Source organism: Indicator indicator, chromosome 24 (assembly GCF_027791375.1).
Source record: "Indicator indicator isolate 239-I01 chromosome 24, UM_Iind_1.1, whole genome shotgun sequence".
Taxonomy (NCBI): Eukaryota; Metazoa; Chordata; class Aves; order Piciformes; family Indicatoridae; genus Indicator; species Indicator indicator.
In genome coordinates, this window is record NC_072033.1 from 6,624,609 (window position 1) to 6,650,198 (window position 25,590).

At 46.2% G+C, this 25,590-nt stretch overlaps 1 protein-coding gene across 1 annotated transcript; it reads left to right on the forward strand.

Moving 5' to 3' along the window:
• The first annotated feature begins 14,079 nt into the window (after positions 1-14,079).
• Positions 14,080-24,527, forward strand: LOC128974949 (somatomedin-B and thrombospondin type-1 domain-containing protein-like). Its single transcript, XM_054391722.1, has 5 exons — positions 14,080-14,302; positions 17,011-17,205; positions 18,154-18,232; positions 19,672-19,848; positions 24,410-24,527. Exons 1-5 carry the CDS (start codon positions 14,080-14,082, stop codon positions 24,525-24,527), a joined length of 792 nt encoding a protein of 263 aa, XP_054247697.1.
• Positions 24,528-25,590: the final 1,063 nt, after the last annotated feature.

Below are 25,590 nucleotides of genomic sequence, written 5' to 3' on the forward strand. Positions count from 1 at the left end.
TGTTCACTGTTGGAAATAAATGGGAAACTAACACCTTTCTGCAAGTGTTACTTCTGCGGTGCTTTGGCAGAAGCACTGCTGGTGGCCCTGGAGATAGACACTGATGTGTAGATCTGAACATTGCAGCAGGGGCCCTTTCAGCTGTTGGTCCTGAGTATCAACACCTGTTGAAATAACTCAAGCTTTCTTTTATCATCTTTCCTGCAGGGAATTAATACCTTGTCAGTTATGGATATAAAGATTTTTCACATTCAGATGAAGAGAATCTGTTGTGATGACTTTGAAGGTTTTTTTCCCCACCAGATAGGCAATGCAGATTCTGTTTTAGCCAGATTTGGACTGATTTCACAGATGCAAGATGCTTCAGTTCCTGATGTGGCTGTATGTGGAGGCTGCATGCCTCAAGGGTGGGCAGCACTGGAGGGTGCTGCCTGCACATACAATGGGAGCACTGGTTGCTTCACACTGGCTTGTGTAAAAAAAACTTTAAGGTTCAGAAGTAAAGATCTCAAGTAAGTGGTAGAGACCTCTGTCAGGTTTCAGTTTAAGAGCATTAGCACCCACTGACTCAGAACCTTAAAACAGTCAGGAGAAGACAGCTGGATGACAGAAGAGGTCACTAGACTTTAAATGATGACATTCTGAAAGGACTTTGAATAACTTTCCTAATGGGTCCACAAAATTGGACCAAGCCCAAATCACCTCAATACTCTCTGAATAGTCCTTTTGTATGTCTAACAATAACGAAAAAATTCAACATTGCCAAAGGAAAGGGAGCCACAAAAGCAGCTCACAAGCACCACAAATCTACATCTGGAGGAAACTTCCATGTATGAAATTCAGATTTTTAAAATTACCATTATGTCTTGAACCTATGGTGATACTCAGTGCTTCGGAAAGGGAGACGGATGAAAAATGATCCACAAAGGCTTTTCCAATGCTTGGCTCCATGCATGCAGCCTGCGTATTGCTGCTGGGCTTTAGTCATATGCCGTGCCCTGGCTGAAGGGGCTGGATATGGTGATGGAAACCATGACCAGGAGCACAAAATATGTCACCCTCATGACACAGCAGTAGCTGTTTTGAATCATGTGCCTGATGCTTAGGTAAGCTAGGAACCAACAAGAGGTACACATTGCTGTCGGCACCTTTGGCAATCACCTTTATCTCCAGGCATTTTTTCCCAAGCCCTACTAAAATGTTTCCACGGTGACAGAAAGTGCTGACTAACAAAAAACTTCTCAGACACTTTCAGTCCTTCTGTAAATTTCCAGGAAAACTGGACCTATAAATCTCCTCAAAAGCAGTGACAGTGAATAGACAAAAGTAGCCTGTTTTGAAATGCTGGTGTCATGGACCTGATCTACATCCCCTGAAAAATGGATTCACTCTCCAGAAAGAGTGCTTCATCTCAGGGGGAAAAGTTTTTATCTCCTTGGTAGACAAGAGTCTTCCAAACAAGAATGTGTAATGTGTACCAACCACAGCAACGCTCTCCTGAGCCTGCAGATGATTTGCAGCCATATCCATGAGACAGCAACCACCTTCATCAACAGGCCATTAAATTATTCAGCTGGATTTGGGGAAATCAGTGGGGGTTAAGACAATGCCTACCACTGCTGCAGCTGTGCAACACAACAAAAGTGCACATACTGTAAGCTGCTGTACAAAGGCAGAGGAAGAGCTCAGTATTTGTTCTTGTTGAGAAATGGTATCCAGAAGTTAGCTGCTGCTGGCAGGCCAGGCTCTAACCCGCACTGATGTGCAAGCATTCCAGTACCTGTGGGAGGATCAAAAGCACAAGCCTCACCCTTGCAATTAAAGAGCAACCCTGTGGCCACCCACAGCAGGAAGTGTGAGCATGTGTGGAGCAGAAAGCCTGTGTGCTACTGTGGGGCAGCCCCTGGGTGCTGACACACCAACATCACCTTCAGAGGGGGGCTTTCAGAACAGGCTTCAGGGAATTCATCTGGGCAAACAGCACCACATGTGGCTGCATCTGCTTACCTACCACCCTCATGGACCACCTGAGTGTCTTCTGTCACCCTGCTGGAGATGGAAAACATGCCTTACATGTGGTCAGTGCTGAGACCACATCTCCAAAAAGGTTATTTGACCCTGGACATCCTCATTGAGGAAGGTTACTTGAACCCAAGGGAGTCTGTGCAAAGTAGAGAAACAAGGACAACCCCTGGCTTTAATATTTGCTTTGAGAAAAGACTAAGCAAGGCAAGCTATTTCTCAGCACTAGAGGGAAGACTTCAAGGTCACCCAGCCACAGCATTCAAAACTGAACAGAGGCAGTGACGGGTACAGTGAAGCACAGACTATCCAGCAGACATGTTTGTAGATATAACTCAAATCAGGCAGGTTCTCAGGTAAGACAAACAGAAATGGTCCTGAGCCTCTTTCCATAAATCCAGATTAAATTTAGGGAATATAACTGAATTGATTTGATTTACACCATGAATAGGGTCTAGCACAAAGAATATTTTTACAACAGAGCACCAGTCCTTCTACACAGTGAGCTGAACATGAGCACCAGCCAGTTGGTCTGAGCAAGAAGAGTCACAGCAGGGAGTAGAGGGACATAAAGTGCAAGATGAAAGCTGCCAGAAGACGACCAGTGCAGTGCCAAAGGCCTCAGCCCTAAATGCACCATGTGCCCAGCACTTGGATGGGAAAGTGCCTGAGAAACCCAGGCACTTGGCTTCACACCACCACTGCAAGGGATCTGGCAAAAAGGGTGGAAGAAAAACAGAATTCTGCAGCTGCAGAGCATTTCTTTAAAACACTGGATGCTGTAGAAGAAAGAAACCCTCTGCTTCAAAAAAACGCCTTCCCCTTACTGCCTGTGGGGCACCCTGAATGTCCTGAAATGTGGATCTTCCTAGGGCAACCACAAAACCAATTTTTATTTCACTGCTGTCCATGATAACATCTAGCCTGTCAACATAGCTGATGTGTCAGATAGCTTAATCTGTCACTGAGGAGAGATGTAGACAGAGGAAATAATGCAGAGTAGAAGCAGCAGTGAGTAAATGGACTGTGCTATCCCATCAGCTAATGCAGCCATCTGACAGATGGGCCTAAAAAGGATATCATAATCATTGTGCAGTCAAAAAAATGCCTGAGTCTTGGGAAATACAAATATTAAACTTCTCACTCTGTATGAAAATAGATCTATTAAAAGCAACCTCAGACAGGAAATAATCTGCTATTTTCCTCTCAAATGCTCATGGCACCAAGGAACAGAGCAGTTTGAGAAAAGTAAACATTTGCTTAAACATACCAGCCTCTGAGTGACTCCAGATTTCAGTTTAAGAAAGTTACACAGTGTTGTCTGTGCCTGCTGTCACTGCTGAACTGGCAGTGCTGCCTTCATCCTGGCTGCCCTGCTGAGCCACCTCACAGCAGCAGAGCATGAGCCCTGGACATGCTGTGGGTATTCCGTGCTGGCCTATGGGAGCTAGCTGGGAGTTCTCCATGCAGAGAAAAAGCTGTAAGTCAGCCTTTGTCCACAGCATACCTCCTGGCCTTCATCTCATTCAAAACACCCTGCAGACACACTCAGGAGTTGAGCAGTGCTTGCCGAAGTCAGGCAAGCAATGGGGCAACAGATCCCAAAGACAGCTCTGAGGAGACCTGCAAATGGCTTAATATTCAGTGTTAAACCTTCTCCTGACATCTTTTATCAAAGGGCTATGTTAAGAGATTTTGTTTATCAGCTGATCTTACCTTCATGCTTGCTATAGACAGCAACATTTCTTTATTCAGCAGAAGGAATGCAGTTGTACGAGGAAGTCCATTGCAGCTCAAGCTATTGAACAGCTTATGGTTACACACAAGAAACCTGCCTGAGCTCATAGCATACCACATGTCCACAGTCAAGCTCAGCCAGCTCTCCTTTACCAAGGGTGTCTGGAGAAGCAGCAGCAGGTGGGATATCCCCTAGAACAGATAAAGAGATGTTACAGTACTAAAGAACATGAGCCTCAGCTTGTGTTTACCAGCTGCGACAACCATATATCCTCATTTCCCTGAAACTCTGGCTAGACAGACTTGTGGTAGAGGCAGCTATGAACACATTTTTGAGCATGGTATGTTGGAAGTTGGAGCAAAGGTATGGAAGGAGTGCAAGGGGATGCTGTCTAGACCCAAACTAGTTAAAAACAAAACATCACAGAGACAGACACCTAGGTGTTTGCAGGCATTCAGAAACTCCAGCAGATGAAAGCTTGAAGCAAAATCCTATCCCTACAGACCTCCTCCACCCCTACTCCTCTAAATTAAAGCCTGTGAGTAGATGTTACTTCAAGTGCTTGTTTTCACTTTGTCACATATCTTGTTCTTTCAGATAAGCTAATGACCACTGATCCAGAGGTTTATTACAGCAGACTGCTATGGTGACACGGTGAAAGCATCCTGACGGTATACACAGAGAACAACTCAAACAAAGGGACAGTTGATGCAGAAACTCCATCTGCCCTTTGCTCAGCTCTGGGCAGCACATGCACAGAGCACCCCCTACAGCTGCCAGGTCAGGAAGATCTCCACACTTAGCTCTTTATATGCATTTCAGTTCTTCCAGCTAGCCCCAGCATCCAGACTAGAAAGCGTTCATGGGTTGCCTGCCATGGATCTGTTATCTTCACAGGAGGTTTTGTCCTCCATCCCTGTGCACATGTGCAACAGCAGCATTTCTTGAATCCTGACCTGAGCAACTTTTGTTAGAGAGGTAATAAAACCTGCAAACCCCATATTCCAGCTACATCTGTCCTTACAGCTCCCACTGGACAGCCAGCACACTCCAGTCTCTGAAGTGTGCTTGCCAGTAGGTATGCTCATCAGGTTATGGAATTAATTATATTAGCAGCAGTTCTGATCCCTCAGTATGTTGTTTCAAGAGATTATGCTGCTTATATTAATTGGATGAGAAAAATCTCCAGAATGCTGATTAGTAGCTAATTTTCATTCATTGCTGTTTCCTGCTAAACATCCATGCCAATGGCCACTGTCAGCTCAGATATCAAATCCCCTCCCATACCACTGGAACTGTTATTTATGCATTTAAGTAGCAGAAATACCCTCTAAACTTGTAGTTGCTGTAAAGAATTTCCAATCCATTAGAGTATTAATCAGCTTGTTGCTATCAGCCAGTAAAAGTAACACAGCAATACTTCAAATGCTGCAGGAAAATTGCTCCCTATACATTTCCTCAGCCTGTTTGTTATCCATGCTTCACTTTTGCCTTCAGCTACTTCAAGCTGAACTCTCACTCTTGGGCTGGCTCACTCCAGCACCTGCACCCAGCTGCTTTCAGACAGCAGCCCCTGGCTTGGTATTTAGCACATATGACCCATCAGCTACAGGCTTCCACAGGCAGAATTAGCAACAGAGGAATCAGCAACAGCTGCCAGGTGGCCCTGCGCCGCAAGAACCTAATGGGGCTGCAGGAGGGTTGGTTCTTAACCCCATCCCTATTGCACATACCTGCTGTGCTACTTCCCAGCACAGCACATGAGGAACAGCTACTTCTACCACTAGGCCTGGGGTTTGAATCTGAACCTGCTGTCTGTGACACTGCAGGTTAATATATATCTCAGCTCTTCACATTAGCTTGATCTGAAGGGGCTATTTACTTCATTTGCATTGCCAGTGGGGTGTACAAATGCTAGCAGACCAGGACCTGCATGAGACATCTGCCAAGGCCTGTTGGACAGTGCATCATGCAGATACCACTCCTGAACTGCCAGGCTAATGGGCAGAGCAGATGGAGGATGCTTCTCCCTCACCACAGACCAGCTCACCACCACCCAGCCCCTCTATGTGTGCAGACATTGCACAGCACAGGTGCATTGACACAACTTTTTCACCCCTACTGAGGCCAGATGTCTACAGTCCATTGATCTGTAGAAATACAACTTAGGGCTCTTGACCACCTCTCCAGTATTAGGAAATTAGGCATGACAAAAGCCTTCAGCTTCCTCTTGTTTAGCAGTTCCCTACTTCAGCACACGTGTACAATTCATATTTAATTCTCCTGCTCTGCAGACCTGAAAGCTTGCCAACAGCATCCAGGGGAAGGCTGCAGGATCTGAATGAACATCTGTCACTAAGTCTCTAGCCAGAAGCACAGTCATTTCTGTGAGCTTCACACAGCACAAGGGGAATGTCCAAATCCTCACAGAAGCTGACATCAGTTTCCCTCCCTTCCTAGACTGCTGCCACTTTGCTGTAAAACTCATGTATGGAAAAACTTGCCAAGCCAGTGACTTACCTGGGAACATGCTAGTTTAACACCTTTTACCAGGCCAGCTAAATCCCCACTCAGTCATGTTCTGTAGCAGCTGCTTCCCACACAGGATCTAAGGGAGAAGCTGAGGGAGAGCCCTTGTTCAAACACAGGCAAAGTGCAGACTACTCTCCCTTAGGTCCAGAAGACAGACCCATTGTCAGCCTTTAGGACTCAGCTATTACGGACTCAGAACTGTGCCCTAGGGACACTTCCTGCAGTATAGCAGCAGCCACAGGAAACAGGAACCTCCTGTTTTCATGCAATTATCCTTACTGGTCAGAAATAAAGGACTCCCACACTGCAGTCTTCTCAACATGCTGCCTAGAAGAAACATCTCCATCTGTTGAATTGGTTTAGATCAACCTTTTTCTACCCCATATCTCTCCAGAAGTCACTACTGGGTATTTAATATGCTACTTCCTAGAGGTACTGTAAGAAAAAAATATAGCAAGTTTCTTAGCAATCAAAGTGAAGTTCAATTGGAAAGACTCTGGTGGAGCTTTATATCTTGTTTATATAAAACACACCTTGACAGCCAGGAAAAAAAATGTTTTCCTCACTTAGTTATTTTCTCTATCTTCTTGTTTACAAGATTTTTCTTCATATTGTAATTTATGGCATCATTTTTCATCGATCTGAGTGGGAGCCTGGATATTGAAAAGAGGAACATGCTTTAAGAAGGTCAATTAAGTTTCTCTCAGAGGTCTATAATTCAAACCTGGGCATATCTGAAATAGTGTTAAAATAGTAAAAAGGTTAATTTCTAGAGGAGAGTTGAAAAAAAAAAAAGTGTACCTTATTCTGAGTAAAATGAAGCCTTTTTTTCCCTCTTTACATTTACTAAATTGCAAAGTGCAGAGCTCCAGTGACTTGGTTTTGCCAAAGAACATGATGAAAGCTTGACTGGCAATGCCTGCCCTTGCTTGCTCTCAGTTAAGAAAGTAAGTGTGGCCATTTCTGTCATGTAAATTGTGTCAAGTGAATAAAGCTGTTAAATAGGTGAGGGAGTGTTACAGGTTCTTTTTATTTTCACCCCTGCTATTACTACATGCTGCTGCTTCCTAGTTGCACCCAGAAATGCCAGCCACAAAAGGGACCCTGTGTGCTGAGAGCTGGTTTCTATGTGTTTGGGTCAGTGCTTTGGTTTTTAGCTCTATTTTATATCATATTTCTGTTCTGCTTAGGGAAAGGAATCTGGCTTACCTTCTTCATAGGGTCACCTCTCACAAATTGTTCCTTTATTTTCTCTTAGGAAAAGAAAAAGAAAACTGAAAGTACCAGGTTCAGGGAAGTTGGCTGGTTTCTTTCCTTTTCTTTGGGAAAGCAACTCTCAGGGAGAAAACCACTAAAAGCTTTTTATTAAAGTATTTGTCTTTCCTATTTGCTAAATAAGACTTCTGGCCACTTTGAACCTTCCCCAGCTTTCATTAAAGATAATAGCTTTTTAATGACAACGACTTTGTTTCCCTTATGCCATGGGGTGAGTCATAGCTCCATTCTCTATGGAGAGGCACTGTGCCATGGGCTTATGTAGTGGGTTTTGGCAGGAGAAGGCTAATACCCATGCTCTCTGTGCTTGTGGCCACATCTAAATGAGAGGAGTGGGCTTTCCCTATTTTCCTGCTAGCATGACTTCCCCCCATGGCCCTTTATATGAGAGAGAAGAAGGCAGAATAATCAGCAGACTGTATTTCCCATGTGTTGGAGCCTGCTGAGGCACAGTTTTGCCATGTTGAGATGAAGCCTTTATCAAGGGTGAATGCTTTGGGGGGTTAAATCCAAGAAGGTGTTTGCTCAGCCAGTAACTGCTCTGCTCTGGTGTGATTCTCTCACCTGTACCATGACAGTGGTCTTAGGGACAAGAGTGGTGAGCTGAAAAACAGCAGGTACTTTGGACCTAGCTGGTCAGACAGCAGGCTCTGGAGAAGACTGCTGTCCTCTGCTCTGTGCACTCTGGGAAGATGATGTGGTACTCCTCCCTGCAGCCAGCTGAGGGTGTTTTACAAGGGTGGCAAAGGCACATCTGAAGAGGTATGCAGCAGTTCCTGGCCTGCTGACCACATGCAGAAAAGTCCAGATCTAACAAGGAGGGATTCTTTTTTTTTCTGGGTGAGATGCTTTATGGTCCCTCAGCTCAGTTCAGGTGTGCTGGCCAAAACTCCTGTCAGTCCTAATGAGATCCCATTCCTCTATTCATGTATAGGGCTGTTCCTGGGTGGGCTTCGTTTGCAGGTGGAGTTTAGGACTATTTGATGTTCTCTACTTTGGAATCTCAAATACATGGGCCTGTAATCTGATTTTTCTTCAGATTCTCTTCAGGAAAATCTCTGAATCTTGCTTGGTATCAACTCTTCCCCCATGTCTCTGTGTGATAAAAACTAGATGATTGTGTAAAGAAAGGGATTGATATTTAAGGATCTTTTCACTTCTAAGAGCTCAAAAGGACAATTGTGAACGAGAGAATTCTGGTGCAGAGTTTGAAGTTCCTCCAACTAAAGCAGCGTTAGGATCCCTGCGGATGTATTCTTTGCTAACTAGTCTTCGTAAAAGAAAATTCCACCTGAATCTTGTCAAATAAGCCTTTTTTAAAGACATAAGACTAAAGTCTTCCTCCCTTTCCTGATCCCTCAACATTTTTTCAATTACAGCTTTCTGCACAGGGTGCCTGGTGTAAGCAGGCAGATAAGCATTTAAAGAAAGCAGGAGATGTAAGAATAAATCACCCAGCAAATCTAGTTCTTACTATTATTTTGTCCAAAAGAAAAGGAAAAAAAAAACACTTCATTCTTGGATTAGGATATTTCTACATGAGATTCCTTTTCTCAACACTAAGAGCTTGTTATCTGCACATGAGCATTTGGTTTCGTCTTGGCACTAAGTGCATGAATTCATATTGTGAGTGGGGTGCATGGGGATGCATGACCACATCCACAGCAGTGATTGCTTTTGCTGTCAAAGGTTAGCCAGCCTTAAGAGAGGCAGGTGAGGAACTGGATGTTAAAAAGACAACTGTAGCAGAGAGGTGACAACAGAGGAGCTGCTATTGCAGAGTCTGGAGGCACCTCTCCCCTGCTCAAACTGCCAGCCAGGCAGCCCCTCCTCTTGGGGTGGCTTTTGAGCCTACAGGAGAGATGATTAAAGGACAAGTCAGTGGAGATCTATAAAATCACAAATGGCCTTGAGAAGGTGTATAAGAATTGATCATTCCCTGTCTCTTCCAATACAAGAACTAGGTATTCAAATTAAACTAGAAGATGGTAGGTTTGAAACAACTTCATGCCCTGTGCAGCATGGTACTCTGCCAGGGGACTGTGGGTGCTAAAAGTTTACAAGGGCTCAAAATGAGATGTATGATATGGGCTGAGGCACAGATACCACTTATTAGGAAACCCTGGAGGTGAAATTACCAGAGGTGTGAAAGCCTTCTGGGGAAATAGATTCAACCTGTCACGTTCCCTCCTGGGCATCTGCTATCAGCCACTACTGAAGGCAGGCACTGGGGCAGACAGGGCTTTGTTTTGATCCAATGCAGCTTTTGTAGTGGATGAATAAACATTTATCTTTTTATCAGCAGCAGTCTGAGGTCATCTCTAACCCTGCTATGGTTAGATCAGCTCTGAGAAGGAGTAAGAGAACTCTTTGCACTTGCTTGTGCAAAGGCCACCTTTGACCTGTCTCAGGGAAGAGCTGTGTGTGCTGAGCTCATTTGTTGAGAGGACTAGGACAGCAGCATCCTCAGGGTCCAGGATGGAATGAAGGGCTGAGAGGCTTCAAAGAGTTCCTCCTGCCGGGGCATGGGGAAGGTAATTAAACAGTTGAATGAAGCAAAGAGTAAAACCTCAGGTGAATGGCTTCAGTGGAACAGCAAGGCAGGGTAAATCCTCAGAGACAGACAGGTGTTTCTTGCGCATGTTCCCTGCTTTTCCTGTGCTGGAGGCTTTTTGCCCTGTCTGCCACAAAGAGGGAAGGAACTAGGAAGGGAAAGCTATTCGGCAGACTATTGAATCAGATAAGTACTGCAAACACAAAACCTCAGCAGTTGCTCTGGCCTTGGCACAAGGCCAGCTTGCCCCTATTCTGCCTGATTAGTCAGGCACAAGCATAATGGAGAGTTTGAAAAGGAGAGTCAGTTAAGAAAAACGTGGGCCCATTCAGTCCCTCTTTGGATTCATGTTGGTGGTCCTCTCCTCTGCTGCACTTTGTCCCCAGCTCAGGCAGGCATGCAGGGCGTAAGAGCAAATGCTGCTGCTGAGCCAGAGCAGCAGCCTGAGAGGAGCAACAGAAACATAGGGATTGTGTCTGAATATAAACACTGTTGAAAAGGAAACAGCCTGTTGCAGAAGATGCTGAAGCATCATTTCATGGAGGGGAATATCCCCAGAAACAGGATGATGGGATAAGAAGAAAGGGAGGTTTTTGCATTGCTACAAACTAGGAGCTCAGCTTCCAAAGGGTAGAAGATTGATGAGAGCTGTCACTCAGTTTAGATTGCTACAACAGCTGTCTGTGGTAAAGCAAAGTCTGTGCTTACCAACTGTCCTGAAAGGTCTCTGCCTCTGGCTGGGTTTCCTGGTTTTGGCACCTTGCTGCTTCTGTTGATGAGTTGTTTGGAGGAAGTTTGATCATTTGCCCCAGCTTTTATTTGAAGACATCGAAGTTTCTGAGGGTTTCTCTGTTTTGTGTAACTGAAATTCCTTCTGTGCTCCACTATGCTGCATAGGACATAGTCTGTTTAGGACCATGTGTGCTGAGTTTCACACCAGCATAGCCTGGAGAAGTGTGTCCTTGCATGCTCTTCATTTTCAAGTTAGTACCTGTTCAGGGAAGCAAAAGTGCAGGTGGAAATACTGACCTTCACCTTCTTTGGGGTAAAGGATTGTTACCATTGCCGTTGATTTGCTTCATGGACTGCTGGTGCTTCTCACTGAAATGTAATGAATAAGCAGAGCATCCCTTGTGATAGCCTTGGAGAAGGGTTTGAACAAGGCAGCAGCCAGCTCTCCTGTGGTCTTCTCATATCTGTAGAAATTAGCTCCAAGGAATCAGACCACTTGGTTGGCTGCTTTCCTTCTATGCTTTTACAGACTTGGCTGTGACAATAGAAAATAAAATCACTCTAAACCAGATTATTTTTACCCCCCTGTCCTGTATACTGGTAGCTCTTCTAGTTTCCTTAGTGCTGGAATGCACAGGAATCCAAATCCTGCACAAGGGACATAAAGTGCAAGGGGCTGTAGAAACACAGTACAAGGAAAACACTGCAATTCTCATGCATTTGCAATGAATGTATAAATTATTAAGGGATGGGGACAGAGAGGGAAAGTTGAGAACACTTGGGAATTGAGTAAATGCTATCCAGGCTACATAATCATCTTTCTTTTCCTTTCTTTTCTGTTTTGTTTTGACCTTTTCCAGGTAAGAGGGAAATTTTGGTGAAATAAAGTTTAAGAAGGGGCTGGTATTAGGGAGCATTCCACAGATGGGTGGATCAGCCTGTGGTGGAGGCAGGGACACTGATTAACTACCCAGAGTGAAAGTGAGAGTAAGATTCCCTTTGTTTCTTGGAAGGGACTTTCCATCTACCCCTCAGAGCTGAGGAAAGGAGCAGGAGGGCCTCTGGGAACTGGGTCATGGCCAGCTTCAGCACAGTGCAGCTTAATTAAGTGAAGGACAATGAACTCCAGGGCAGGAACCCTATGTGGCCAGCCAGGAAAGCAGCTGGGTTTGAACAAGCAGATCAAGCTACATTTCTACCTGTCCTAGTGAGCTGCCTCTTGATATTCCCTGTAGGCTGAAAGACACAATCTCTGCTGCCAAGGACAGCCTTGCAAGCTGTTCTTGTCCTGAACCTCTCCTGTTAAGATGGACTACCACATTTCCTTCCTGTAAAGCACACTTGTTTGGCTCCAATATTCCTCAGAGGACCAACAGCCCCACTTTTAGACTTGGCAATTACCTTTTTTAAAGCCTATCAAGGAAAAAACCCACAAACCCTAAAAAAATTCCCTTAGGGCTATGTCAAACCAGAACAAGGGAGAACCGCTTTCAGACTGGGAAGGTGAGATAAACAACAAGGTTTGCTCCCAAGTACTTTAGGTGGGGATGGATCGATGTCTGGACCTAGATCCAGTTTTCCTAACAGGATAGGGTCAATCAGAACTGAAGTCTTTATGTGGTGGCATTGCTTTCTGAAGCTAATTTTCTTTCAGTCAGTTCTCTGTGTCTTGAATAATGTGAAGGTGTTCTTCCTACGTCAAAACTGTTGGCACAGGGACTTGGAGTGCTGGAAACAAGCACCTGGGAAGTGTTCCTTGTTACTGCCCCTCAGTTAATTGTGCAAGAGCCACATAGACCTCTGGATTGTGTTGGCTAATTAGCTGTGTAATGCAATCTCCTTTTGAATGTCCTTCCTGTTCTAGATCAAGAATGAGACATTCATTGATTAAATGACTTATCTGCAGTCACATAATGAATGACTCATTGGCAGAGGCAGGAATTAGCACCAGGTATCATTAAATTCTTGCCTGCTAGACCCCATGGCCTGTTATTTCTACTGCTGTTCTCTATCCTCTCCTGGCCTTTTTGCCTCTTACCCACTACAGGATTTGTTACATGTGCAATTTCCAAGGCGACAATATCTGACCACTGCTAAGAAAACGAGACATCTGTCCTTTGCCACTGGCATCTATTGACATACAAAGAAGCTAAAGTTCCTTTTATTTCTTATCTTTTTGGAACATTTTATCATGTTATGCCCGAGCTGGTGCAGTGCCAGGTCTCCTCTGCTCCCATGCCTCCAGCACTACACATGATGGAGGTGTCAGCCTGCCTAATATTATTTTCTGTTTTTCTGGAAGCATCTTTGCTGCAGTCTCCCTGAGGTGGGAACACTCTGCCCATACCCACTGTTAGTACAATAGTATAATTGGCTGCAAAGAATCAGTGGGTGGGTTTTACAAATCCCAGTTCAGCATTCAGCAAGGTCTAACATCTGTTGTGATCAATATTTTACAGCAAGTCTGTTTGATAAAAAGTTACAGTAAAGCCCTTAGCTTCCTACTGACTAGCTAAATAATTCACAGGAGTGGCTCTAATCTCTTTAAGCTTCTTGCATTCGAAAGTAAGCAGAAAATTCAGAGTGATTCTATAGAGGCAGTATGGCCAGCTGGATTGTGTCTCTTACAAGCTGCTGTACTGGGAATGAATTGCTTTCAGGTTTTTAATGGCTCCTGAGGTACGCTGGAGTCAAATGTGGTTGAAAAAAGGGTCTCTTTCATGATTTGGTTTTGATGATAATCTTATTGTAATTCAGCCCGCAAGTGCTAGCAGTCAGTGCAGAAATTACACCCTTTAGCATCAAAAGTCTGCAGAAATGGAGTGCACGGCATTGTGAGCAGCCACGCAGATTAAGGCAAAGCAGCGTTACGGTTAATGTTCCTGCACAGAAGAACCGCTGATGCCAGCCTGCTGCTGGGGCACTGGGTGCAGCTGACCCGCTGTGCAGCACCAGCGGGAAAGCCGGACCCGCGGCTCTGCCCTGGCAGGGGCTGCCGGTGACCCCGAGCGCCCCGAACCCAAGCTGCACCCACAGCCCCGCCGGCCGGGCTGGCGGCACCGGGGCTCCGCCCGGCCCGCCCTGCTGCCGTTCAGCGGCGGGGCCAGGGTGCGGGGGGAGGCGGGTCGGCTCCTTCCCCCTCAGCCCCCGCTCCCGGCGCCTTTAAGCCGAGAGCTGTGCCGGGCTGGCGGGGAGCGAAGGCGGGTGGCGGCGGCGCCGGGCGGCCATGGCGGGCTGGGCCGCCCTGCTGGCGCTGCTGGCACTGCCCGCTCTGCCCCGCCGCGCCGCCGCTGGCGGCTGTGCCGCCCGCGGGTTGTGCTGCTCGGGCCGCGACCCGGCCTGCCTCAGCACCGGCCGGCGGCCCGACGGAGCCCACGGGCCGTGCTACTGCGACCAGGCATGCACCCGCACCCTCGACTGCTGCCACGACTACGCTGATGCCTGCCCAGGTGAGTGGCCGGCGGGGCTGCGGCCGCTCCTGGGCACGGCTCTCCGCCTCCTGCCGAGCTGACCGCCACCTGCCCGCCCCGGGCTCTGGCTGCGCTGGAAAGCGCCGCCGGGCTCTGCTTTGCTCTGCGGAAAGCAAGAGCGGACGGGCGGACATGCGGGGGGCTGGAGGAGCAGTGCTGCAGATGCAAAGAGGGGAGACACAGTCTAGATATAAGGGAGAAATTTCTTAAGTTCAGTGTGGTGGTGAAACACTGGCCTAGGTTGCCCAGAGAGGTGGTAGGTGTCTCGTCTCTGAAAGCATTCAAGGACAGGTTGGAAGGGGCTCTAAGCAAACTGATTTGGTTGCAGATATCCCTGCTCACTGCCCGGAGGTTGGAGTATGTGACCTTTAAAGATCCCTTACAACCCTAAGCATTCCATGATTCTATTGATTCAATGATTCTCTGACCTTGTTCCCCACCTGGGTTGTGGCTCTCAGAGTTGCTGGGGTCTGCTGGAGCAGACAGCTGTCAGGGCACGTCAGGAAGTTAAGTTTGTGCAGGACAGAAATGTGAAATGAGACATTTCCTGACTGAGTCAGAATCCCCCTCCTGTGGACCAAATTCCTATGGATGAGATCAGATCTGCTGCTCCTGTTGGTTCTTCCCTACCAAAGGCATTGAGGCCTGTTGTATGTGAGCTGTAGCTCCATGGTTTGATCTGGCAAGAACCTTGGCCACTGCCCATGCAGCTGACTGTGAGGTCCCTGGGCAGTGCTGCTTTCCTGGGGAGCCAGTAGCACTCCCTCCATGAGCATCTGCTGCTAAAGCAGGGATGTGAGTGAAGGAAGCAAGTTACCGTGAGTGCTGAGATCTTGTATTCCCTCCCTGTAAACCGTATCCTCAAGGAGCCTTACCTGCTCACGTGCCTTGGTTTTTAAACCTGCAGAGTTTTGCTCCAGGCAGGCGAGCATGCATTCCTGTGATTTAATTGCCTTTTTTTTTTTCACTCCCCCTTTCAAGACAGAGCTGGAAAACGTGTGGGAAATGAGTTAATTCTAAATTGGTTTTAACAAGCTGTGCCTGTGGATGAAGACAGGCTGGCAAGTCTGCAGACCCGCAGCCCCCAAGTACAGCAGAGAGCAGCGAGCATAAAAGTGCTGCCCATGGGATCACATACACTTGCTTCACCCCTGCCTTATGGCAGGGACAACAGGCCAGCAGTGAGGGTGCAGCTGGCTAGCTGGCGGGGCTGTCAGGAGAGGGGTGTGTTGGTGCTCGATGGCCCAGGGCCTTGAGATCTGAACGTGGTTGGGCTGTTGGGCGCTTCTTCAGTGTATCTGCAGCTGAATCCTGCTGCTCTGAGCAGTCATCGGGGATGGCTGAGAAAGGATGCCTTGTGTCTATTCTTCATGTTATAGAAGAGTAATAAGGATGCGTTTGCAGGCCTTTTTTAGGCATTTTGAGGGGATCCCCGGGGGGCACGTTCCCTCTCTGTGCTGGGCACCGTGGCAGCGGTACGAGTGCCACCGCTGCAGCCCTTCTGCCAGTCTGGTGCCATCCTGTGGCTCACTGGAGAATAGCAGCGTTCGGTTGGCGGAGATAAGGCGAGAGCTGGGTTTGTGCGCGAGGAGGTATTTCTGCATTGTTTCTTGTGATTCGTTCATGTGCTGGATGAAAGGGACCCAATTCTACTTTGACTTGTATTGCTTTTGTAGCCTGGCCTTTTTTCAGTAGTTTTCTTTCTCCCATCACTAAAGAGCTGCTTTATTGAACTGACTTGTAAAGCAAAATATTAAGGCAAAGGCACCAAACAAATCTGAAGAGAGCAGAATACTCTGAATAAATCAGATGCACATAAGGATTGTAATGCTGGGCAGCCTATAAACTATTGCACAGTAATTTTTTGAGGTGAATTGTTGCATATGTGAAATGCCTCAATTGCTTAGGTGATGGATTTGACTCCCAGTCTTTGAACAGGTTTTAAAAGCTGTTTGTGGTGCCTTTGACAAGGAAGAAAAGCAACAGTGTTTGAAAGATCTTCCTAAAGTTTCTGAAGGCAAGGGCAGTTTCAAAAGAGGTTAATGCAGTAATTAGAGGTTATCTGTGTCCTGTGGCAGAATAAATTGAATTACCAAGCTTGAGCTGCTCAGGAAGGCTGACTTTCACAGCAGCATACAGCAGCATATGTCCCAATAAAATCAGTGGAACTCAGGCTTTTGAATGCCTTTGTAAATTGGAGTGTAAACGTTTGTTACTGTGAGGTGCTGAGCATAGTGGCTCCAGATGGATTTGTCTGGGTTCATCAGTATCTCTAAATTGAGTGACAGATTAGTAGTGGAGCTGGACTCAGAACTGAGGAATTCCTCATGCCTGAGCATGTTTTTGCCCTTGTCTTGCCTCATGAGTACTGACAGGGACTTTGGTGGAAGGTTGCTTGCAAGTGCAGCCTTTTTCTTAGTGGATGTAAGGTGGTGTGTGCTGGCCTTTAGCTGGTCACTGTCATAAGGTGACTGGCCCCATGTAGGCTAGCCTGGACCACTGGAACTTCTGGGCAGGCAATTTCCTGGCAGTGGAGATGTTGAGAACTGCCCAACACAACTGTGGGGCAGGTGTTAAATAAGGAGGGTTGTACTGAGTTATGTTGAAAAGTGTCTCTTCTGGAGAAGTGATGTCACTGGCATCATTTCTGCAACCTCCCATGGCCCTGTGTGCTACTCTTCCTCCAGTTGTCCCCTGTGTTGTATCTCAGTGGAGTGTCTGGAGCGGCTGCGCGGAGCCTTGCAAGACAACGTATCGTGTGCGGAGGAGGCACATCATCCAGGAGCCCAGGAATGGAGGAGAGGCATGCCCTGCTCTGGAGGAGAGGGCTGGCTGCATGGAGTACTGGACTCAGCAAGGAACAGAGTGCAAACAGTCCATGAGTAAGTCCACTGAAAAGTGTCTAGGTAAAGGATGGAGGGGGAGGATTCTTGTTTGGGTCAGCAGAGCTGATCTGTCTTTATTGTATTTGAAAAGAGTTGTTCTTGCACACCAGCATGTTTGCTCTGGGTCTGCCTGGTGCAGTTGAGAGCTGAGCTCTTCACACAGGGATTAGAGATACCCTTTCCAGGGCAATATGTGAAAGTAGTGCTGGGCATTCACTGTGATCTGCTGTGCTTCAGATGTGAAATATTGCGGAAACGTTTCTTACACGTTTGCACTTACACAAGTGCAAATCTCTGCCAGCTTTGATAGACATGGTAGATTTAGGCCTGTTTAAAAATTCTGTAAGTGGCTGCTGAACAGGGGTTTGTTTGATTGTTTGTTTGTTTTTCTTTTATTTATTTGTTGAGTCATCTGCAAAAAGTCATGAAGGAGCAATACCCATCAAAGGCAAGGTCTGAGATCTCTGCACTGGAGCAGAGTGCAGGCAGAGAAGACCTTCAACTGGAGCCAAAGCCTGATTTCAGTTTGTTTAAATAATTTTTTTTCATGATACCTTTACTGATTTTTAGAAGAACTGCTTATCCCTTTTGCTGGTATTTTGGGTTCAAAATCTGTCCAGTCTGGATGTTGGGTACAACTAACTTCTTCAAACCTGCTGAGAGTTGGTATTCAGTGAATATTGCCTCCCTCCTCTGCCTTTGGATGTGCCTTATAAATAGACTCAGTCTGCTCAGGCAAAAATATGGCAACAATACAGATTAAATTTTCAGTGAAATGGTTGATGGTCATGGATAATTGCAAATACAGTTAGAATTATGTTTGTCTCCTGCTAAAGATAAAACCATATAACACTCAAGGCCCATCTTCACTGTTTTGCAGATGTAAACGGCATTAGTGTAGTATTGCCACTGACACTGTCTATTCTTTCTCTTTGATATACACAGTCCCAGCATTAATAACAACAGGAGGGTTTGGAAAAGCGAGGAAAAAAAGAGCTACAGCTGATGGCAGTGAAAGAGCAGGGTAAGTTGGAGGCTCCCCACAGGGGCTGTGTCTGCTTGCAGTTTTGGACCCATCTGTTTCTTGATCAGAACTGGCATTTCCTATCAGCAGGGCAGCACTTCACTGGAGCAGGGTGCTGCTCCCCACTCAGGGCCAGCAGTGTCTGCAGTGCATCTGGAGGCTGGGGGTTTGCCTTGATGTAAGGCCAGGACATGGCTGAAGTGCAGCTCTTCCTTCTGCCTTGAATACAGAGGTGATGGCATCATCCTTCCCAGTCTTCTTTTTCAGTCAGGGTCATCACTAGCAGTGACACAGTGCTGATGGGAAAGGTTATCTTCTACCCTGTAACCACTTGTATGCAGCTTTGTTATTCCTCAGGGGTTCTTAGTGCAGTCCCTGGTGCTTTGCCTGTTTCTTGTTGAGACCTGCCATTCCTGTCAGCACTCTGGAGTTTCCCAGAGCTGCTCTTGCAACATGAAGCAGCCAGGCACTTGTTGATTTATTTTCCACATGCTGTTATACATGTAAGTATTTCCACAGTGTGTGAGTGCATCCATCCACCTCATATAAGTGTCTGAAGGAAAGGGCATCTGTTCACCCTCAGCCTGCCTTGGACTCCTCATTAGCTGAGCCTTCTGCCTGTAAAATTCAAAAATGTGAGCACAGCTGTATTTCATCTGTGCTTACCCTTGCTCTTTCCCTCAGATAAGACAAGAAAGCAAACTGCTCATGTTCAGTGTGGTATGTGATGGTGTTTAGAAGTCCCCAGGATGACTGGTACTGAACCAGTCTTGACTAGAACCCAACTCCCTGCTGTGTTTATAGATTGTTGTTGAACTTCTTGGGTTTTGCCCCCAAACAAGGCCAGTTCCCCTGGCCTTTGCTCTCGGGTTTGGTTAAAATTGAAAGCGCAGAGAAGTCTGAGCAGGGCAAAAGTGCTGTGTCAGTCTGGTAGCCCTCTTGCTGAGATATGACAACCCCACTCTGTCTCTTAGGGTGGAGACATCACAGGGAAAACCTGTACTGACCAAATCGTAGCTCCTGCTGCAAGTTGCTCTACAAACCCTATTATAAATAACTGAGAGTAAATGATAAATGTGGTTCAACAAATGGATACCAGACTTAGAATCAGAAGACCTGTCTATTGGGTTTTCCTGGCTTTACTCAAATGCTTTACCAGTCTGTGTCTCTATTTGTAAAAGCAGATGCTGATATTTTGTGGTATGTCAGACCAGCAGAGTGATTTTATTCCTCATTTAACCTTCTCAAAAATGCAGGTGCCCCACATGTTCTTTTTTTTTTCAGTGGAGGCTCTTTGGGTGTGGGGTGCTTTATTGTTTGCATTTCTTGTTTTTCTTAATTTATGATCTGTGGTCACCCAGTTTAGTCTGGTTCTTCCAGTCACTTGGAGGGCTCTAATTTGGTTATCAAGCTAACCTCCTGAGTTATTTTGGTTGCAGGTACTGTGTTGAGTTCCAGCTTGTGGCCATCACACCAGGCTGCTTGCAGAGCCATCACTCATATACCCACTGGATGCAGTATCTCAGGGAGGGCCACACTGTCTGCGTGGAGTGTCAGCACCCAGCTTTAGACCCCAAAAGTCTACATTGCCATGGGGATGGCAGTGGAAGCAAAATGTAAGTTTTAGATTTTGTTTTCATGTTGAAGTTTTCATTCTCCTCCCTTGATCTGCCTCTCCCTGTTTCATAATGTGCTGCACACAGCTCTCTGGAGCGCTCTGACTATGTTAACTGCTCTTTGTTGCATACCATGAGTTTCTTGCAGAGCTGAAGTGATCTGGTGAAGCTCACATATCAAACCAGTGGCGGAGCCAGGACTGAAGTGTGGGAGTACTTGCACTTAGTCTGCTAAATCTCACTGATTCTTAAGTGGCACGGTTGTGGAGTTTTTTTATTTTAAAGATACTTCAGCCATGCTCTTTAGGTTAACAGTCCTGTCAGATGCCAAATAAAACCAAATCTGTTTCTAATTTTGAAGCACTGGGAATTTTGTTTCTACAAGTGACCCTTTATTAGTATTTCTGGCAAGTGACAGCTGGCTTAGAGACTTGGGGTATGTGCTGGCACCTGAAGTTGGGTGGGGAAGTACTGTTAAATATTTGTACTTTCAGCATCCTTTCCCTGGAAAGCTGAAGAAGCTTTGGGGTGGTGAGGACCACCCAGGTTGTACAAATTGGGCAAACTCCAGCAAAGATGAAGGGAATGGCTTGAAGCTGCAAAATACATTTGTGGCAGAGCCAGCCACAGAGGAGTCCTGCCCCCCAAGCCTCTGCTGTGGCCACTGGAGGCATAGCCTCTGCACTGCTTTTATCCTGATATTTTTAACCCCATTGTTAGTTTATTGAAGTCATCCTCAAGCTGGTTAGCAGCCCTGCCTGAGGAAATCATTGCTCATCAGTGCTGGGCAGGGTTTTTTTAAAACTTATATAAATGTTGAAATAAGCACATTTATTTGAATTTGAAACTCTGAATGAGTGTTGTCAGGCCTCAAGCACACAAAGTATTGTGCTACCAAGACTGCCAATAATGGCCTTTTTAGACAGGGTTTTACTCAGGCTTTTAGTAAGAGAAAGTCACATTAGAGTCTTTTCCTTCCCTGTCTCAGCTTGTTGTGTACAAAGGTTCCAAGAGCTTTTAGATAAAGAAGAAAAAAATCCTAGCTAGTGTGGCTAGGAGTAGCTCTTACCTGCATTCAACATGTAAATGATTATAAAAAGCTTACACTAATGTTATTGTACTTAAACCCTGGAGCCAAACAGGAACATCAGATTAGGCAAAATAAAAACATGCAGGAATTAGTTTCCTTCTGGGCTGTAAAAAGAGAGGGGCATTTCCATTTGCTGATCTGGTGAGCAGCACTGTATGGAATGGAAGCACAAAGAAAATAGCCCTGTGTCCCTTAGGAATGATGGTTGGGTGTTGGCAGACTGAAGGCTGGAGAGGAGTAGCAATAATGGAGTTGGGGTGAAAGATGACTGGTTCCCTCAAGTCAAAACTCAGCCAACATCTCAGCAGATGGACTTAAACCATCCCAATTTAGAAGAGCCTATGAAATTGTTCCCAGAGTCTTGCTGGGGGTCTGTAAGATGAGCTGGTGGGTCCATTTCATTATGGGCAGCCTTCAAGAAAGCAAGCTATTAACACCGTGAGCTTTCAACCCTAAGCATCACTGCCTACAATGTCAAATGAAGTCATGCCTGTGGCGTTTTTTCTGGCAGGTGTGAGCTATCTGTGTGTGTGCCAACCTGAGATGCTGTGTGTGTTCATTTGTGTTCCTTGCCAGGGTACTAACATAGGCTTGGATGGCAGGCAGGGCTGGCCTGAGCAGTGGACAAAGTTCCTGTCTGCAAAAGGCAATGCAGAAGCACTTTAATCCTTCTTGAACCAGCACTGCTGGGCAGTTGTGTCAGAGAGGAATGTGTGACTGACAGGTGGAACATTAACGACGTCTTTGGTCTGCAGCATCCTCATTCTGTGTGTGTAAAGCCTCCATGGATCTTTTAGGTAACTTCTACATATCCCCTAGGTAGGGAACCTCCAGTTAATGCTCTTTATCACTGTTTGCCCTTGCAGTGGTGGCTCAAGGAGATTGTTGTCCAGGGCTGGGTCAAGTGCAAGTATTTCCTATAGGTATTTTTTATATAAACAGAGCTGTCCCCCAGTTTGTTTCCAGAAATAATAAACTATTTTTACCAGGTTGCATGTAGGAAAAAACTGGCCTCTGTGATCTCTGAGAAGAAATTGGACTGCTGGTGGGGACAGCCACTGAGTGGGATGAGGGCAATGTCTGTGAAAAGGCTCCTGCCTTCTGTTGGAATCAGTGGCCATACCTGAACATGCAGTCTGGCAAGGGAGCAGTGCTCTGAGGGGTTGCATGGTGAGCTCCTTAGGCTGGGCCAAACGTGGAGGGCATAGATGTGATGCTTGTAAAAGAAGGTGGAAGAAGATGGGAAAGCAACTGCTGCCTTAAGAAAGAGGATGGTGGGAGGCCAAAGCTGGGTGCTAGTGCCTAGGATGCAGCATGAGTTGAGTTTGCCTAGATCTGCTCATGGGGCTCTGGCTCTGTCCTCAACTCACCCTCATTTTGAATTTTTGCTGGTGTAACTGCCAGGAGCTGTGGACACTTCGTGGTAACCTCAGAGCAGTAGCTCTGCTGGCTGCCCTGTGCCATGGTGTGCTGGCCCAGGTCTCTGAGGGCACTGGCTGAGGCTGTGTGGGGACACATGCACAGCTGCTCCTGTCCCACCCACGCTGTGCCTGCACTTTGCTTCTCGCTCTGTCAGTTTGGCAGCTTGTGCCAGCGTTTAGTTCCCCAAGATATTGTTCCAAGAGTGACTCTCAGGAAGAAAAACATCTGACAGAGTTTAAAATAAACTCAGCAATGCTGGTATATTTTGATGAGTATTTCCTAATTATCTTCTTGTGTCTAAGTGGAGTCTGGCTTATAAATGCTTCAAGTTAGAGAGAAATGCTTGTTATCTGTGCCTTCCACCTGTCTCCCACTCTGCAGAAGATGCTAGTTCATTTTATGCAAACTCAGAAGGTAACCCAAAGCCCTTGATATGTGGCCAGACCTTTGACCATCAGGTAAGGATAGCTAGGATAATCTAGCTTGCATTGTTTTCTTTCCTCTAGAAGGTTATGAGATAAACAAGCCAGAACATTGAGCCAGGAAATTGATCTGTTAATTTTGGGTTGTCTTCTGGAAGATCTACAAATAAAGCACAGACTTGACATCTGTGAAATTGCTACGCAGCCTGTGTCTAGGAGGATCAGCTGCTCTTCATCATCTGGAGCCAAATGTGGTGGTTTTAACGCATAAACTGTCCAGACTGCAGCAGTTTGTGCCCCTGCTCATGGGGTGTGGGGAGAGAGAGGATGGTTGGGCTTGATGTATAACAAAGTCATTATTTGCTTTCCCCACCAGCAAGATGAGAACAAGCAAGTTTATCTTATGTGTTTAAGGAGTTAAGCCTTTCAAAGGTAAGCCTGCAGTCCAGAGTTATGAAGGGTATGGGACTTCACTGTATGCAGCCTGCTTTATCTGGGTTCTTAGTCCTCCCTGTGCAGATTCTGGTGTTTTGAAATGATCCCAAGCCAAAAGAAAAAAACAGTGAGCCTTTTCCAACTATAAAACCGTGTTCTGGAGCAGCTCATTAGAGCAGGGTTATCTTTGTGGAGCGAGAGCAATGATTCCAGGTTTTACAGAACTGTAAAAGAAGCAGAAACGAGGGGTCCTTTTGTCTGGTTTGTGGGCAGCTCTCTGCAGAGGGCAAGAGTTGATCCAATTGTGGTATTTGTGCTTCCCTAGAGGTCAAGGCTGGGACACACTGATGGGAAGAATTCTCTTAAGTGACTAAATGCTAAAATCTGGGAAGGGGCTATGGCCAAATATCAGTTTCCCTGGCCATTAAGGCAGCATTGCCTGTGCAGCCACTGATTGTGAAAAATGGCCTCTGAACCTACTTGGTTGGTCAATGACCTGTAAGCTTGGGAGAAAAGGTTGATTGGTAATTTTCTTGTCCTCTGCTTAAGAGGCCTGTGAATAAGCTTGCTCCAACACTTGTGAGTCTGGTACCTCCAGCCAGCTGGCATCCAGGCGAGTGTTTCACCAATGTGGTTATCCAGAGATGCTCTTGTCCCTGACCTGCTCTCACAAACACCTGCTGTGAATTGTGTGCTAGGTACTTACTCAGCATCTCGGTGTCTGTGGGTGGCAATAGAGCTCTGCCTGCTGAGAGGGAGCATGGTGCTACAAAGGAGAAGGGAGAAAATGAGGTTTTGACCACTTTGCAACCCGTCAAGTGTTTCAGTCCAGGAGTTATGGGAATGTTGGTGTGCCTTGTGAGTTGTCACATGCCCTGCTGCCCACCTTGAGGGAATGCTTCTGTGAATCTTTTTTGGACTTAACGTCTGTAGTGTGTGCTGCTGTGTGTTCTTCCGGTCCAGTGTTCCTGACTGTGGCTCTGCTTCACACAAGATTATAATCCTGTGGGGCTCACTGTGGTTGCTGCTTCTTTACAGCAATAGAAAGGCAGAATTGGGTCCATGGAGTGAAAATCTACATTAGCAAACTAAATGGAATTTGTGGGCGATTTAAGCCATCGTTGTACAAGTGACTGCTCTTGCAGTGGAGGTGCAGCACATTAACTCTCTCCCTCTTACGACTGTGTTTCAGGAATCAGCTGCTGCACTGGCAGGCAGTAGGGAACCCTCAGTGCAAGGGAACCTGGAAGAGAATTCGCCAGCTGGACACTTGCTCCTGTCCTTCTGTTCACAGCTTCTTGTTCATCTAACTTCTCCTGACAGTCCCAGCAAGCAAGTGCTGTGATGGCTTGTCTGGCACCAGCGTGTGGCAGCAGTAGGAAGCAAAACCGAAACGATGACTGCTCCGTGTCAGAGGCTATGGCACTTAACTCTCCACGAGGTTGCTGTCTGTACTGGGCATCCTGAATCCTCTCTGTCCCTGTGTACTTCTTGATTTCCAAAGCAATCAGGCTGGCTGTGAAATGCTCTCTTTGCCCATTCATCTCTGAGAGGGGCCTGCCAGACCCCGATGACTTCTTGCAGGTTCCTCCTTTCCCAAGAGGAAGGAGAATTCACCAAATAAGAAATTGGACAAAAAAGGCCTTATGCACCCAAGTTTAATGATTATTTTTCTCAACTGTCAATGAAGAATCAACAATGTAGAACAGATAACTCAAGTGGCAGTGGCACTTTTGTGGATGCTTCTTGTTTGTGCCTATGTATCTTTTCCTTTTGTTTTCAGCCTCCCTGGTCTCATCATTTCATATTGATCTTCAGTCTTACAAAGGGTTGCTCTTGTGCTGCTGAGATACTGGCAAAACATAGAAATGAACCTGTTCAAATCTGTGAAAATAGGAGGTACCAGGGATAAATGGTGCCTTGAACTTCAGGCTTCAAGGAGCATCTCCAAGTTGCCCCAAAATGCTGTGCAGTCCTGGGGCTCTAAACAGGAAGTCATCCCAGCTGTGCCAGGAGGGCAAGCTATAGCCTTATATTTTTGACTGTAAAATATTTGAATTATTTTCTTTATATTCTGGTGATTTATATTCATACTTTTCTATAAATTAAAATAAAGGAGACTGGAATATCTATTTGACTGATCTGTGTAGTGCCATCTCTTTAATGCCTGAACCTTCCTGATTTGTTCCAGCCAGTCTTGCTACTGATTCCTGTGCTCCATCAGGTAAGAGTGGAGGAAAAGTTGCTGCTGTCCAGTTCCAGACTTCCTCAGGATTTAGAGGTGGAAGCCCAGCACCATGACCTACCTCTGTGCAGAGGTGTCTGTTATAATTCTTTTAGCATACACATACTTCTGAATGTGCTTAAACAGAA